At 35.9% G+C, this 13,835-nt stretch overlaps 1 protein-coding gene across 5 annotated transcripts in view; it reads right to left on the reverse strand.

Moving 5' to 3' along the window:
• Positions 1-9,554, reverse strand: part of CD36 (CD36 molecule) — a 31,117-nt gene extending 21,563 nt beyond the window's left edge. The window contains exons 1-2 of one of the 5 annotated variants that reach the window (XM_041405300.1): positions 9,421-9,554; positions 1,668-1,904 (exon numbers count right to left, since the gene is read on the reverse strand). In XM_041405300.1, the coding sequence (XP_041261234.1) occupies positions 1,668-1,787 (120 nt within the window). In that variant the 5' untranslated portion in view covers positions 1,788-1,904; positions 9,421-9,554. Of the gene's footprint in view, positions 1-1,667; positions 1,905-5,010; positions 5,227-9,420 lie in introns of those variants that run through there. The other 4 variants (XM_041405304.1, XM_041405301.1, XM_041405302.1 and 1 more) reach the window with 4 other exon arrangements.
• Between the last annotated feature and the right edge of the window lie 4,281 nt (positions 9,555-13,835).

Here is a 13,835-nt window from a genome sequence, read left to right on the forward strand (position 1 = left end):
AGTAAATAAAGCCTCTACAAATGTACTCTTTTATGTTGTATGTGATTACTGGTACATTTTTAACATATATATATACACCAAACAAGCTGCCTTGAAACAGGTACAAGCATCTGAAACATGATCACAATGAAGAAAATGAAAAAAGTTGTTGAGGGGAAATTACTCCCTCTAATGCTACCACTACAGACTCATGCAGGTATAATTGAGTATGTAGACATTTGCAAACCATGCTGTATAACTGGTTCATTACTGCTAGTAAATGGATGAACACATAACACTGCCAGCATTTGTAATTTGCTTTCAAAATATTGAATGGTATAAGACAACACTCAGGATTAATGTAAGTATGTATTTGATATAAGGAGATAGAGATTTTTAAATTTACATGATTTTTAGAAAACCCATTATTTCTTCAATATGGCAAACAATTAAAATTGTTTGTGACTTTTTTTTTGTAAAATGTTGCAAGGTGGTTGAGGCATTATCTAGTGAGATTCTTTTTTAGTCTCTATAAATCTTAAAATTCTTTAAATTCTTGAAAAATACAATACAATTTTCCAATAAGATTGGAAAATCCCAATACAGGCTGGTTTTAAATGGATTACCTGAAAAAATTAAGATATTTTATAGGAGCTGTTTTTTAAATTTTTTTTAAATTATATTATAATATAGCCAGGGCCTCAACAGTCAGTTCAGCATTTCCTGGCAGTTCATGTATCCACCTCCTCAACTGACTACAACAGCTATTGGGCTAAGGCTACTCTTCCAGAAGAGCCTTGGGATAAGCATCTCCAAGATGTCCACAATCTTCAGCACCACAACAGATAAATAGCAGGACTAAGCAATAGCCAAAATCTTAAGAATTTCTGATTTTTAATCATCAGAAAACCAACCCTGGGTGCAGTGACCCTAAGGCACCCGTAGTGGACATGCCAGGGCTTCTATTCCACATTACTCCATGATTTAAACCCCCAGTTATGTCCACTTTTCACCAAAGATCTAACAGATTAATTTTTTTCTGTTTTCTTTACATAAAATCTAGATTTTAGGGACAGCAAATAATCTAAAAATCGGAAAAAAACTGTGTCTGCCAGGTTTAAAACATTCTACTTCAATCAATCCTCACACTCAAAATGGAGTTATGCATTTTATTAGATCCTCCAGTCATGTAGAGAACATCGACTTAGATCATACAATCACAGAATGTGAGGTGAATACATTAAGTGTAGGATTAGATTCTGCAGCAGAAGACTGTTTAGATTATTTGCAGTATATAAATATAACTGCATAGATTGAGTATCAAAGTATGAAAATAAAATTTTTAAAAAAGGAAAAATAAAGAAACATGAAAATATCATAAATAAAATAAAAATAAAACCCACTTGCTTCTAAATTGAATTCTGAAAACACAATAATTTTAGCTTCTAATGTGAAGCACAAGAGAGAGCAAACAAGTGAATGTGGAAATATAATTAATATATATATTTTAAATGTTGCTGTTGCATGTATATCCAGGGAAGTTTGGAGCACCTAATTTATAAAAATAATGTTTTACAAAGAAATGAAAAAAAAAGGAAAGAAACAGAACCAGAACATAGGATTAAAAATAACGAGTATTCAATAACCACAAACCATATATCCTGGGGAAGTAAAAAAAAAATAAGTACCTTTTGTACTGCTTTGCCTATAAGATTATCTCCAACTGGTATTAGAATTCCTCCGAAGATAGCCAGTACACCACCGATGATGGCCCCAGTGAGGAGCCCACAGTTTCTGTTACAGCCCATTCCTCTTTCTTGTTAGGGTACGGGCAAACAGTGTACAAATATTCTTGCTGTAAGGCTTGATGGTTTTTCGTCTCTTCTTGGTCTGAACAAATGCTCTGATCTTCTTCAGAGAAGCTGCTAATATAAGCAGAAAGTGAACAAAAATCAAATTCCAAAGCTCGAAGTACAAAGTACACAAGATGAAGCAGGTAGGAAGATAACAAGGCAAAAACAGCCAGGCAGAGGCCAGCCACTGGCAAAAATAAACCAAAAAAAAAAAATCCAAACAGACTAAACAAACAAACAAAGTTGCAGGTACTTTTGGCTTATTGCCAATTGCTTATTACATATGATTATCTTCATTCCAGGTGCCTAAACAAACTGGTGAGTTTTTTTCATTAGTCTTTTTTTTTTTTTTTTTTTTTTTGGCTCTGTTGCATTAGGGCAAGCTGACATTGTTATTACTCATATGACATTCTTCCTGATGTAGACATCTTTAAATCTCCCTCTGCCAAAGAAGGAGGCTATAGATAGCTCTGCTTTTATCTCAGCCTGCCATGCCCATGGCTCCCGCTTCAGGAAGAAGCAGGAGTTACACTGCTCTGGCATCAGCTCCCCTGGCTCTTTCTGCCTTGTGCCAGTAAGAAAGTCATCAATCACAGTTCTTAAAGCAAGACTAGAGCTTGATCCTTGAAAGAGGTAATACATGTAATTTCAAGATTATTCAGCCTCAGAAGAAAACTGTCTTCTGAGAAGATAAGATTTGCTATTCATAGATGTTAATATGTCTTACAAACTGGCCCCTAGTGAAAGGGGTTGTAAAGAAAATCAGAATGACACTAATGCTAAAGTGGTAAAATACAAATAAGCTCCCAGTGATATTTTTTTCAGACTTTTTCTTGTTTATGAATAATTGAGAGAAAGAGCTGCCTAATTTGCAATTTATTCTTTATGATTATGAATTAATCAAATACACCAAATTTGCAAGTCAGTTATTTGCCTTAGACCTCCAGTTAACAGAAAATCTGCCCTTTTCTGTTTTAGAAAATGTTTTCTGTTTTTCACTGTCCATGTCCTTTTTATTCTTACTAATTTCTGTTTATTGACATGTTGTGAACATCTCTAAATCAATTTTAATGCAGGTAATAGTTAATCACAGTTTCAGTTTCAAGAGTTAATTACACATTCAAGGTCAAACACAGAGAGAAGGAAAACAGAAAAACAGAAAGATGAAGTGGAAGAACAACTCAACCAGTTTGCTCATGAAGACTGACAGTACCACAAAGACTTCATTACTTCCTAAATAGTAAAGCAGCTATAGGAACAGTGTGTGTTCTGTTTCCCTAATGAGTTACGTGATCCTTTTATCACATAAATGATGTACAACATGCCCTAACAGATTAGGTACCATGGTCAGCAGGCCACTCCCTTGTCATCCCAAAGTCACAGAGATGTCACACCTCTCCCTGGCACCAGACCCCTCCCTTTAACTGCATTGGAAACCTTCCACCTTCTCTTGAGCACGTCATGGCTCCCTTGCCTTTAACAATGTCTATTTCTGTACTTTTGAAATCATTTGGTATGTTAAGAATTTCTCCATGGATATTTTCAAGCAGAATGACCAAAAGACTCTTTGCAGTCTTGGGAAAATATCCCTAGTATCCTTACTATAAAAGTCAGCCTGTCCATCCACCTGCCACAAGGTCATTCCATGTAGTTCCCACTCCAAAGGCATTAAAGGCTTTTTGATGTGGATGTGTTTAACCACAAATTTCAAAGCATATTTAAGTTAGAAATTTATTAGACTTGAGGAACTTTGAAGTGGAAATCACTAGGAGCAAATCTCTTATAGTTGTAGCTGGGCTGAGATCAGGATCTTCAGTTTGGCAAAGACAGAACGATAAAAGGCAACTAATTGGGTAGGTGGTGTGGGCATTTGAAAATCTGATTGCTTTTAAATATTGTAGCAAATCTGAGGAAAAGCAGAGATCCTCAATAAAATCAAAATCTGAAAAATTGCTAACTCCATTTGATTCTTCCCCCACTACAAGATTTTTTTTCCAGTCCGGAAACATTTTAAAATTTAAAATGAAAATTAGTACTATCAGAAATATTTAAGGGGGGCTTTTTATATAGCATCAGACTTTTTTTCTTGACTTGTGTGCTGAAGATTTTCAAATTCCACAGTAATACACATTTCACCAAAATCCATTTCCACCTAAGTTTCTACAAGCTTTTCCAGTGATTTTTTTTTTTTGGCAGACTGGACATCTCTCATGAGCACTAATAATAAACAGCTAGAAAGCGTCTGCTAACAACTTGTGTCTATTCCAAGCTCCTGCAAATTGAAAAATATTCACCCTTCTCCCACCAAAAACAATGTAATAGCAGTCTAGACATCCCAATTTATGCAATTCAAATGATACATTACACAACTGTGAGTGAAGAGCACTCACACCATAACACTCAATTCATATAGAAGTCAACATACTATTCTCATCTATCAGAACTGAATTGAAAATATGAAGATTAAGGTAGAAATTTCCAAGAATGGACTTTGTGGGAATTTATATTCAAGTGAAAATTATATACCTTAAGAAGAATAGAAAATACCATAAGAAAATTAGCTATGGTCTGTGAGGGTGTTGTATCATTAAGTCTCTGATTTGACTACAGGATTAATAAGATTATTCACTTCATTCTAGAGTGTTGGGTATGTACTTTTTAATATTGTTTCAAAGATCCTTAACAGAATTTTAATTAATAACAATGAAAATGGTCCATTCAAATCTCTGAAAGACAATTTATAGGCAACTGCATGAAAGGAAAGATGAAAAAGAACATTAAATTCTTTCTTCACTATTTAACTTAGACTTCTGTATATGTCAGCTTAAAGCAAGCCCTTATAAAATACAAATAATCTCATTATGTATTTGACGTTTTTGAAATTATAGTTTCAAGCTTTTTAACTGCAATACTGAATGCTGGAAAGTTTTCTTTAAAATACGCATTTTTTTATAAATTCATGTAACTCTGGGACTATTTTCAAGAATATTAAATATGAAAAAACAGAATGCAATTGGGAAAGCCAGCCTTATTGAAGACAAAACACTGCCATTACAGTAGCAAAGCATTTCACTAATCCATGTAAAATGTCACTTTTCCTTGCAAGCAGCTCTGTAAAATCCTTCCATTTTATTTTGCATTAAAAAGAAATATTTTCAAGAGCTTCCACCCGACTGACCTTAAAAGTGTTCCTGAGGAAAACCCTCTGATTTCAAATGTTGTATCGTATGACTCACCTTGAATAAGGGCGACTGATTTTTCAGCTGAACACACAAGTACTTAGCACATGACTTGCATCAAGTTACCAGCAGACAGGCAGCTAAACCTCCCCACCAAGCACATAGGCTGTGCACTGGGGGGGAGTGTTTATATATTCCAAGAGACGTCAGTTCCCTCTTTATCTTTTTTTGCCAGAAGAAAAAGTTAAGTTGTACTGCTGCTGGGGGAAGGGGTTATTTTTGCAGCCTGACTAAAAGCCACTACCTACATCTCGTGGTAGGATACTTAGCGACTGCAATCTTTATCCAAGTTTGATCCAAGTGAGTCAAAGGTCAAGGAGACAAAAGGGTAACTTACTTACTTGGTTTCTGGTCACTTCTTCTTTCATATCTGCATATTTGTATTTTACTCATCGTGATAGTGTATTTTCAAGTAAGAAAAAATCAGGAAATTTCAGAATATTTTGAAGAGGATTTTTTTTTCAGGTATCAGATACAATGTTTCCTTGCCAAGTGCTAAGGCTTTTCCTATTTTACTAGAAGTTCAATTAACATCATCCCAAAAGCTGCTTTTTCTGAATGTATCTAAAAACTATTTACTTTTACACTGACCTCTCTATCAACCAACGTGTTACTCCATCATATGTCCATTACTAAATAATAACAGTTTGACAAACTTTTGCAGAAATATTTTATAAATACCTCTTTATCTCACGTTGTTTAAAACAAATTGATTGTTTTAAAAGATTCTTCTGGCAGTAGCAAGAGAAAGTGACTTTTATTTGACTTAATTTTGAGAGAGAAAAAATATTCCTAGAAATAGATTCTTAGGTCCAGATTTTCATGGTACTGCACTGAATAGTTTGTAAGTCACAGGTTTAGTATTTTCGCTCTGTTTTGATGGACTGCTTTTTTGTTATTTTATGTTGCTCTATTTGGAAGCTTAGCTTCTGCGGGAAAATCTCCCTTTTTCTAATCTATTTCTGCTAAGTAAATCTAAGGTGGATGAAAATTAATAAATTTGAGGTTTTTACCTCCTAGTAGTGAAGGCAAGCCTGAAATTGAGCCTGGTCATTTGAAAACAACTTTTTGTGCAGTTTTCAGTACAAGGCTTGCTGCCAGGGCAAGCTTGTGACCCTGAATGACTCCAGCTTCTCATCCTTGAAAAGTGCAGAAATTTTGTTTTCCTCTATCTTGTACTTAAAGAGGGATGCTTGACTGCTGAAAGTTAAGCAGTCTTCCACACTGTGCTTGCCATAAACTACTTTTATTGTTATTAATTGTTTCTATTGTACATGTCCTCCTCGGACAGTCTCCTGAGGATGTTCTTGTTTGGGACCCTCCTTCACTGCTGCCTGTGGAGAGGTTCCCTACCATGCTCATTTTCTCTGCTTGCAGAGTGTGGGAGTCAGCGTGCACCCTTCATGAGGAAAATATCTACTGGGTTTTTTTGTTGGAATCTGCTACTGTCAATGTAATGATGTTCAGTTTTCAACATATGCATGCTGAGCTGTACCACCTAATGTTATGATTTAAAATATCCTACTATCATCCTGCACAGCCAAAATCTCTTCCAGCAGCTGTCCTTGGCAGTGAAATGAGGACTGCCTGGTTCAACTGCAGAAACAAGCTAAAAGGACAGGAATCTGAGAGAGAAGCTGTAAATTTTGGATGTCAGTCATTTCTGTTTCTTAAAAACAAACTGAAATAAACCGTAAGTATTTTATGGCCCTGTGCCCTCTGACTTCATATCAGAGTTCAGAGGCTGCAGAGGAGAAAGAAGAGACATACAGCAACAGAAGGAGGACACAAAAAGCAAGGAGTTGTGTACTTCATCAGAGTCCCCAGTGGTGCAACAACAGACAAACTGTCCCACAAGGAAAAGCTGTCAAAAAGGAGAAACAGTAAATGACACTCACATGCCTCATGAAGACACAGAAAACTGCAGGAGGCAGAAAATGGGAATGCTGTTGTTATTTCCAAATTAAGTTCACATACATTTTCTATAGTAAACATACTACTGACAAGAAAATGCTGAAGACATGAGTGTTATTCATGGCTTTTATACATATCTCATAGTGGCCCTTTGGAAAACACTTTCTTTGGGGTGCTTTCCTATACGCCTTCAGATCTTCAAATTCCTAAATAGGTTATGTCTCCCTCCTTTTTTTTTTTTTTTTTTTTTTTTTAAATATTAAGGTCCGTTCTATCAGACATACCTTTATGGTACATACAGTTTAAATTTTCAGGATGATTACGTAAACATTCCCACATTCCTGTAGGAATTCTTTGCTGTACAGTATAGCACAGCGTGAATTTATATTCCTGTGTTTCCCAGTTATTACACTCAGAATTTTTCTGCAACTGTCTATCATGAACCTTAAAGAAACTAGTGTTAACATTAATTCTTGTTCAGATGTGGAAATGTTTCGTATGTTAGATTATATTGGGAAGCAAATTAGAAAGCTCCAGGAAAGTCCTGCTTCTACTTTTGCACCCTCTGAACAGTTTAAGAACATTAACTGTTAAAAACACCAAACAAAATCTACTTTGTAGTTGTTAGGTAAAATGTCAGCCCCTGGGGCAAATGATTAGGCTAATATTTTCAGTATCTAAAACATGATTTTCTATAAGCTTTTTTTGGGTACTCTCCCTGGTTCTGAGACAAATTCTTCTTTCCATGGTAAGTTAATGCACAAATTTACTCTTTATCCAGGTTATTGTATTAGCATCATTTTATGTGTCTTCTATTGTCTCTACTGAAAATCCTGTTGTCACCACTCAGTGGCCCTCTGGCTTCTTCACAGGAAGTGGGAAAGTCCCACAGGAAGGGTTGTACCTTGCTCAGTAGTGAAAGATTAAATCATTAAACCTGCCCCCCTCAAAAGAAAACATGCCATACACACACAAAAAAAAAAAAAAAAAAAAAAAAAAAAAAAAAGAAAGAAAGAAAAAAAAAAGAACCTATGGCTTTTGTCCCCAAACAAGCTCCTTCTGATTCAACACACTCGTGTTCACCCATGTGCCCTTAGTTCTACTGAGACGGAGAGTGATGAAAATTAATCATCTGGAGAAGAAAAAGGAAAATATGCAATATGCCACAGCTGGGTGAGATTTCTTCCTCTCTCTGTGTACTGGAGATACTATGAGGTATTACTTTATAGGGAGTGATATTTTGTATTCATGAAAGATAATTTGATTTCCTAAGGAAATTAAAACCTTCTGTGTATCACATCATCACATAGTACACGAGAAGCAGCACATGAGTTATCCATTCAGGCCAGCTTCAACAATTCACTGCACTTCCGCTTCACAAGAGCCATCCTCGGGTGAACATGGCCTATCCTCATTGCACATAAAGAACATGAATATATAACACACAAATTATTATATAAAATAACGAATATAATTCCCAAATTCACTATTTCTGTCTCATCTGTTCTCACAGTGACTGCTATTTTGTATAAACTGATTTTCCAAAAGCCACGGGATAGAACAGAGTTTTATAGGTCAGGTCACTTCACATAGAAGAAGGAAGAACAGAGATATCTTATTTGTTTCATTTTTCCTCTTACTATCTTATCTATACAGCTCTAAAATAAAAGAAAGGCATAGCTTCATGTTATTTTTTTTCTTGTTTAAGTCAGTTACAAATATTTGTTACTGATAAACTTATCCAGCTAAAAGCGGGCATCCGGAGACAAATTGATTTCTTTTCCTCTCACTAGAGATGAGTGAGCAAAATTCATCTCAAGCGCTCAAAATCTTTTCTTAGACAAGACTATATAGAATCATAGAATCATACAATCATTAGGATTGGAAAAGATCTCCAACCTTTGACTAAATACCACCATGTTCACTAAACCATATGACAAAGTGCTACAGCTAATTATTTTTGAACAGTTCCAGGGAGTGCATATCTTCTAGAGGTACTGATGTTTTGCCTTTAACTGCAAACTATCTAAACAATGGACTTAAGTTAGGCATCTAATGATTAGAATTATAATGTTGGAACAATTCCACTCAAAGTCCCCAAAAAGGTCTTTGATTTCCTCTCCATGTCAGTGCACTATACTGATGGTACCAAAACACTTGCACAAGGTTCTGGTAAGTGCATGCAGATTATGAAAAAGATAGAAAATTCAAGAAGAAAACTCCAAAATATTTACCAGCTGGCATTAATGGAAAGTTTGGACAAAGATTGCAGACATGGTATCACACTTTTTTGCTCAGCTCACATCACAGATTTTACTGCAGGTGTGTTGGCCTTCAAGGATTGCCAGTGCATGCCCTGACTCATACTCCAACCACTCATACCAAGCATTATTCAACCTCCTGAAAAAAATATCCTCCCCAACATGCATTAATACCTTCTTTCTCCTCACAAGAGCTTGGAAGACTCTTATCAAACTGCTGTGTAGCTCCTTCATTACCCACTAGAGACTCCCAGCCGTAGCTTTCCCAGCTCTGTTAAGTGTTAGGTCCTAAGGTGCTGTCCCTTGTGGTTCCCAATGTGTCCTGACGATATGGAAAAACATCCTAAAATACCAGTGGCTCAAGCCAACTTGGCAGCAGTACAGTGGAAACAGTGTGATATATTTGGCTCCTGCCACTGATGTGCTCCTCTGTCAAACTGCAATGAAGCTCTTTAAGGGGAAAATGGGTGATGGAAAACCCAGCAATTGCTCCAGGTTTTCCCCCTACATAGATTGGTTTTGGGCTCTTCTTCACTGATTGTGGCATGCATTAGCTGCCACCTTTCTCAGTCCTCAAAATCACTTTTTAAATTTGTTTGCAATTGATTCTAGCAGGGGCATTAGGTGAAGAAATCCCAAGAGTGACAGGGATAGACCACACTCCGATTCTTCCACTCCCGTGGGCTCATGTGAGAGTAACTCAGAATATAGATAGGAGGGAACCTAGCAAAACAGAATCCAATAGAGAAACTGTAATATTATAACATAGATTCTTGTGAGTCTGGAACAATGAAGAGCTATGAAAATCTCTTACTGAAAGGGTTGGGTTGGTCTATTAATGCTAGTGAACCCTAGGTGTTGCGCCAAAAATTATAATTCATCACCCAGTGTGCAGTGAGCCAATCACACCAGAGCCAAAGATTTTGTTATTTCATATTTGCACAAAGATGGGTATTGTGTGTTGAATCCACCAAGTAAATCTACTATCACCCTAAGTAAAAACAATAAGGACTCTTTATATGCTGTTAATTTTTGTATGTTCTGCTTATCTAATATATTCAGTGTTTATTATTTGACTATTTCTGAGTTGTGGTGAGCTGGCTTCTTATCTTGGATAGCCTGGTGCTCATCAGTTGTAGAACTTACAATTCTATTACTGTCAGGCTGGCTTTCTTAGTCTTCTTATCTTGGGTGTCCTGCAATAGCAGATTCTTCCTTCCAGTCTTTTTTACTCCTCTGGATCTGTGACATTTGAAGTGGGTCAGGCCCTGAAATGTAATAAGGTAATGCTACTGAGAAAAAAAAAAAAAAAAAGTCTTAGACATCACAGGGAGGGCACCAGAGAGGAGACTCCAACACCAGGAGACAAAAAATTTTAAAGCAAACATCTTCTGAAAGTCTGGAGAAATTTAATAAAACTTGTCCCTACTTGGATATATTCCACTTCTTGCAAAACTCTTCTCCTTAGATCAGAAGTCACAGAATAATGGAGTAATTCTAAAATCTTTCACTAGTGCAATACCTGGTTGAGAAATAGTCATCATAGTGAATCATCCCAGACAATGTCAGTGGTTTTGAAGAATGACTGGGTAGTACTTATGTTAATTTTTGCCTAACAGCTACACTGTAATTTTGTCTCTGTAATAATTAGGAGCAATGTATGTACAGGGGATTTTTCCAATTGTGAAGACCTAAGTTTAAGGTCAACTTCTTGGTGACTTCTCAAGTATTGAAGACCTGTCAAATGACTGACACCCTTATCTTTCAGTTTACATGTTCCAGACCTGGAGACATGTCCTTGGTCTGACTGATGTACAGAAGTTCTTCCCTGGACCTTCAGTCCAGTTTCAAACACCAAAGCCAAACCATCAGTCTACTGCTGGGGAAAGCCCTGCTCCCCATCAGACCAGCAGGAGAAGAAAGTTTTACTGAAGCTACCCCTGGGGCAGCTGCCAACTCCACTTAGGGAATCAGAATCGGTGGCTGGAATCTAGAAAAGCCTCTTGTGAAACGAAAAAGGATAATTTTTTTCCCCTTTTCTTCATATTTTTCTTGAGAAGATATTTAATTACCTCAGTAAATGAATCGTACATAATTCACACACACAGACAAAAACCAAAAACCCTGACACCGAAAAATAAAATTACCCTTGCCATAGGAGATTCCTTGGCAGCAGCTGAAGATATAAAGAGATTATGAAAAATTGTGTAATATCACAGTGTATTGAGAAATATTAACACTATGAAGAACAGAGCAGTAGAAAAAGTACTAGCAGTGATTTCTGTGCACTAGCAGTAAATTGATGAGGGAACTAATAGATACCCTGAACTTCTCAGATCATGTAATTTTCAGTCATAAGATATGGCATTATTATTTCAGATGAAAACATGCTACAGAAATATGCATATAACTATCAGTTACAGAAAAAAAAAAAAAAGTAGTTGCAAAATACAGTAATTTAACTCAAACCCCTTACATTTCTATTCATTTTCCTGGTTGTCCCAATTATACACATGTTTTTGAAGTCTCACTTGAGGACAGAAAAAAAAAGAACTAAGCAACTAAGCAACTAGAGACTACACATTTTTTATGAGTAGGATATTTTTGCCAAGTTAAAAAAAATCATTGAGTAATTATACCTATTGTATCAATTGTCAAGAAAATAAATCACTAAAATAACATATGATTATGCTATATTTATTGGGCTGATCTCAGGACTTCCATATATAAATTGTGTTACATCAGCATATTTATTATATATTATATTGTGGAACACTTCCCCCCCCGAGGATCCCCCTGATGGGGACACCCCTAAAATTTCTGTGCCAGGAATGAAAGACAAATGGGACTTTTGGTTTTTTTTTGATTTTCAGGTTGCTGTTTATTTTTCTCTTATCAAAAGTTCAGCACGCCATCTACATTTCAGAGAGAAGGCAAGAAGGCACCAAAATTCACAAGACACACAGGTTCAAGGTCTTTTAAAGCTATTTTGTCCAATTAACTGTTAGAATGTATTTTATTTCTACCTTTCTACCAGTAATTAATTATTTGTCTGTCCACACAACATCTGCATTGAGGTTCTTTCTAACTAACCACCCTGTGCTACCAAAACTGCAGAAAATGGAGTAGATGAAGCACAAGAAGGAGATAAAACAATGCCCAAAGTCCTCCATCTTGTCTTCTATCTAACTCCATACTAAAAACACAAAACTCTACATTTTTCCCCCTGTGATAAACTACATTAGTATCTATTTCACACACTCATAGATTCCAGTTCAACTAAAGTCTTGGAAGTTTTCTCCATGGACGAAGGTTAAAAACAGTATTCCCCTGGGGGTCAGGAATTCTCAGGACAGGCAGAGAAATATTTCCTGTGCCCTGGTTCTAGCATTATATAATATTATATATTTATATATATGCACATAAATTATAGTTTTAAAACTACACAGAAATGCATATATATGCTTTTTTCCTCTAATTAATGATAATTAGATAATAATAATGATACAACTCCCATAATTAATAATCATTAGAGTAGTTTTCCTATATTATTTTATATCACAGTTATTAAAAGTATACACAGCCACAAACTTGATATATCTGCTCATATTTTTAACATATACAATTATGTTATAATTATAATATATATAATATATAATAGACTTATATAATAGACTTTCATATACAAGATAATGATCAACAGGCAAATTATTAATACATTTTTTGCAGTTAAAGTTTCATTATATTTATTTCTAATTGCAATGTACAGTGAAATATTAGCAATATACGCAATACATAAATTAAATAATTTGATTACCAGTATATTTAGTCTTCATAAATTTTAGTGAATTGACTTTTCTTGGATTTATGAACAGTCAATAAATAGAGGCTAAATAACAACTCTCTTTGTTTTCAATAACTAGCAATTAGAAGCATTTTGCAAGTTATAGGATGCAATAATACACTTAAAGTTTATAGAATATCCAGCTGTGTGTTAAGACTCTGCCTCTAGCCCAGGAGCAGGGTCACGTACCTGTAGGGAGGGAGAGCTGCTCTGACAACTCTTGTCACAAGGAAGTGCAGAGGTGCAGAAGAGCATGCAAACTTACCTCCTTATTTAGAGAAAATCAGAGTTGCTGTAGCACCCCTAAGAAACCCTGCTGCCCAGTACCCCACCACCCAGCTGATCTTGTGTCAGCCACAAACAGTTGCACAGACCTTTTAAACTCCCTTGTAGGTGAGCTGTCTCAAGTGATAAGGAATTATGAAACCTCTGAGCCCAAGATATTTACCCTCTCAACACTTATGCTTACAAGGGAGAACAGTTCTAAGAAATCCTTTTGGGACCAGCCTTTGCCTCTGGTCCCTTCAGCCTCTGCAATAGCCCAGAATTTGGAGGCAATGTGTCAGGTCCTGTTGCCAATCCAGAACAAATTTCATTGACTTTGCAGTAACTCTGCAAACATGGACTAATCCCATTTAATCCCCACAAAGTACTAGAAGCCAAATAATACGTGTCATATCAGAGATAATTCTTCAGATTTGGGTTTATTGTATTTATTTACACCAAGCATAGAGACAGGCCAAGA

Source organism: Onychostruthus taczanowskii, unplaced genomic scaffold, assembly GCF_017590055.1.
Source record: "Onychostruthus taczanowskii isolate IOZ18803 unplaced genomic scaffold, ASM1759005v1 scaffold23, whole genome shotgun sequence".
In the NCBI taxonomy this organism is placed as follows: domain Eukaryota; kingdom Metazoa; phylum Chordata; class Aves; order Passeriformes; family Passeridae; genus Onychostruthus; species Onychostruthus taczanowskii.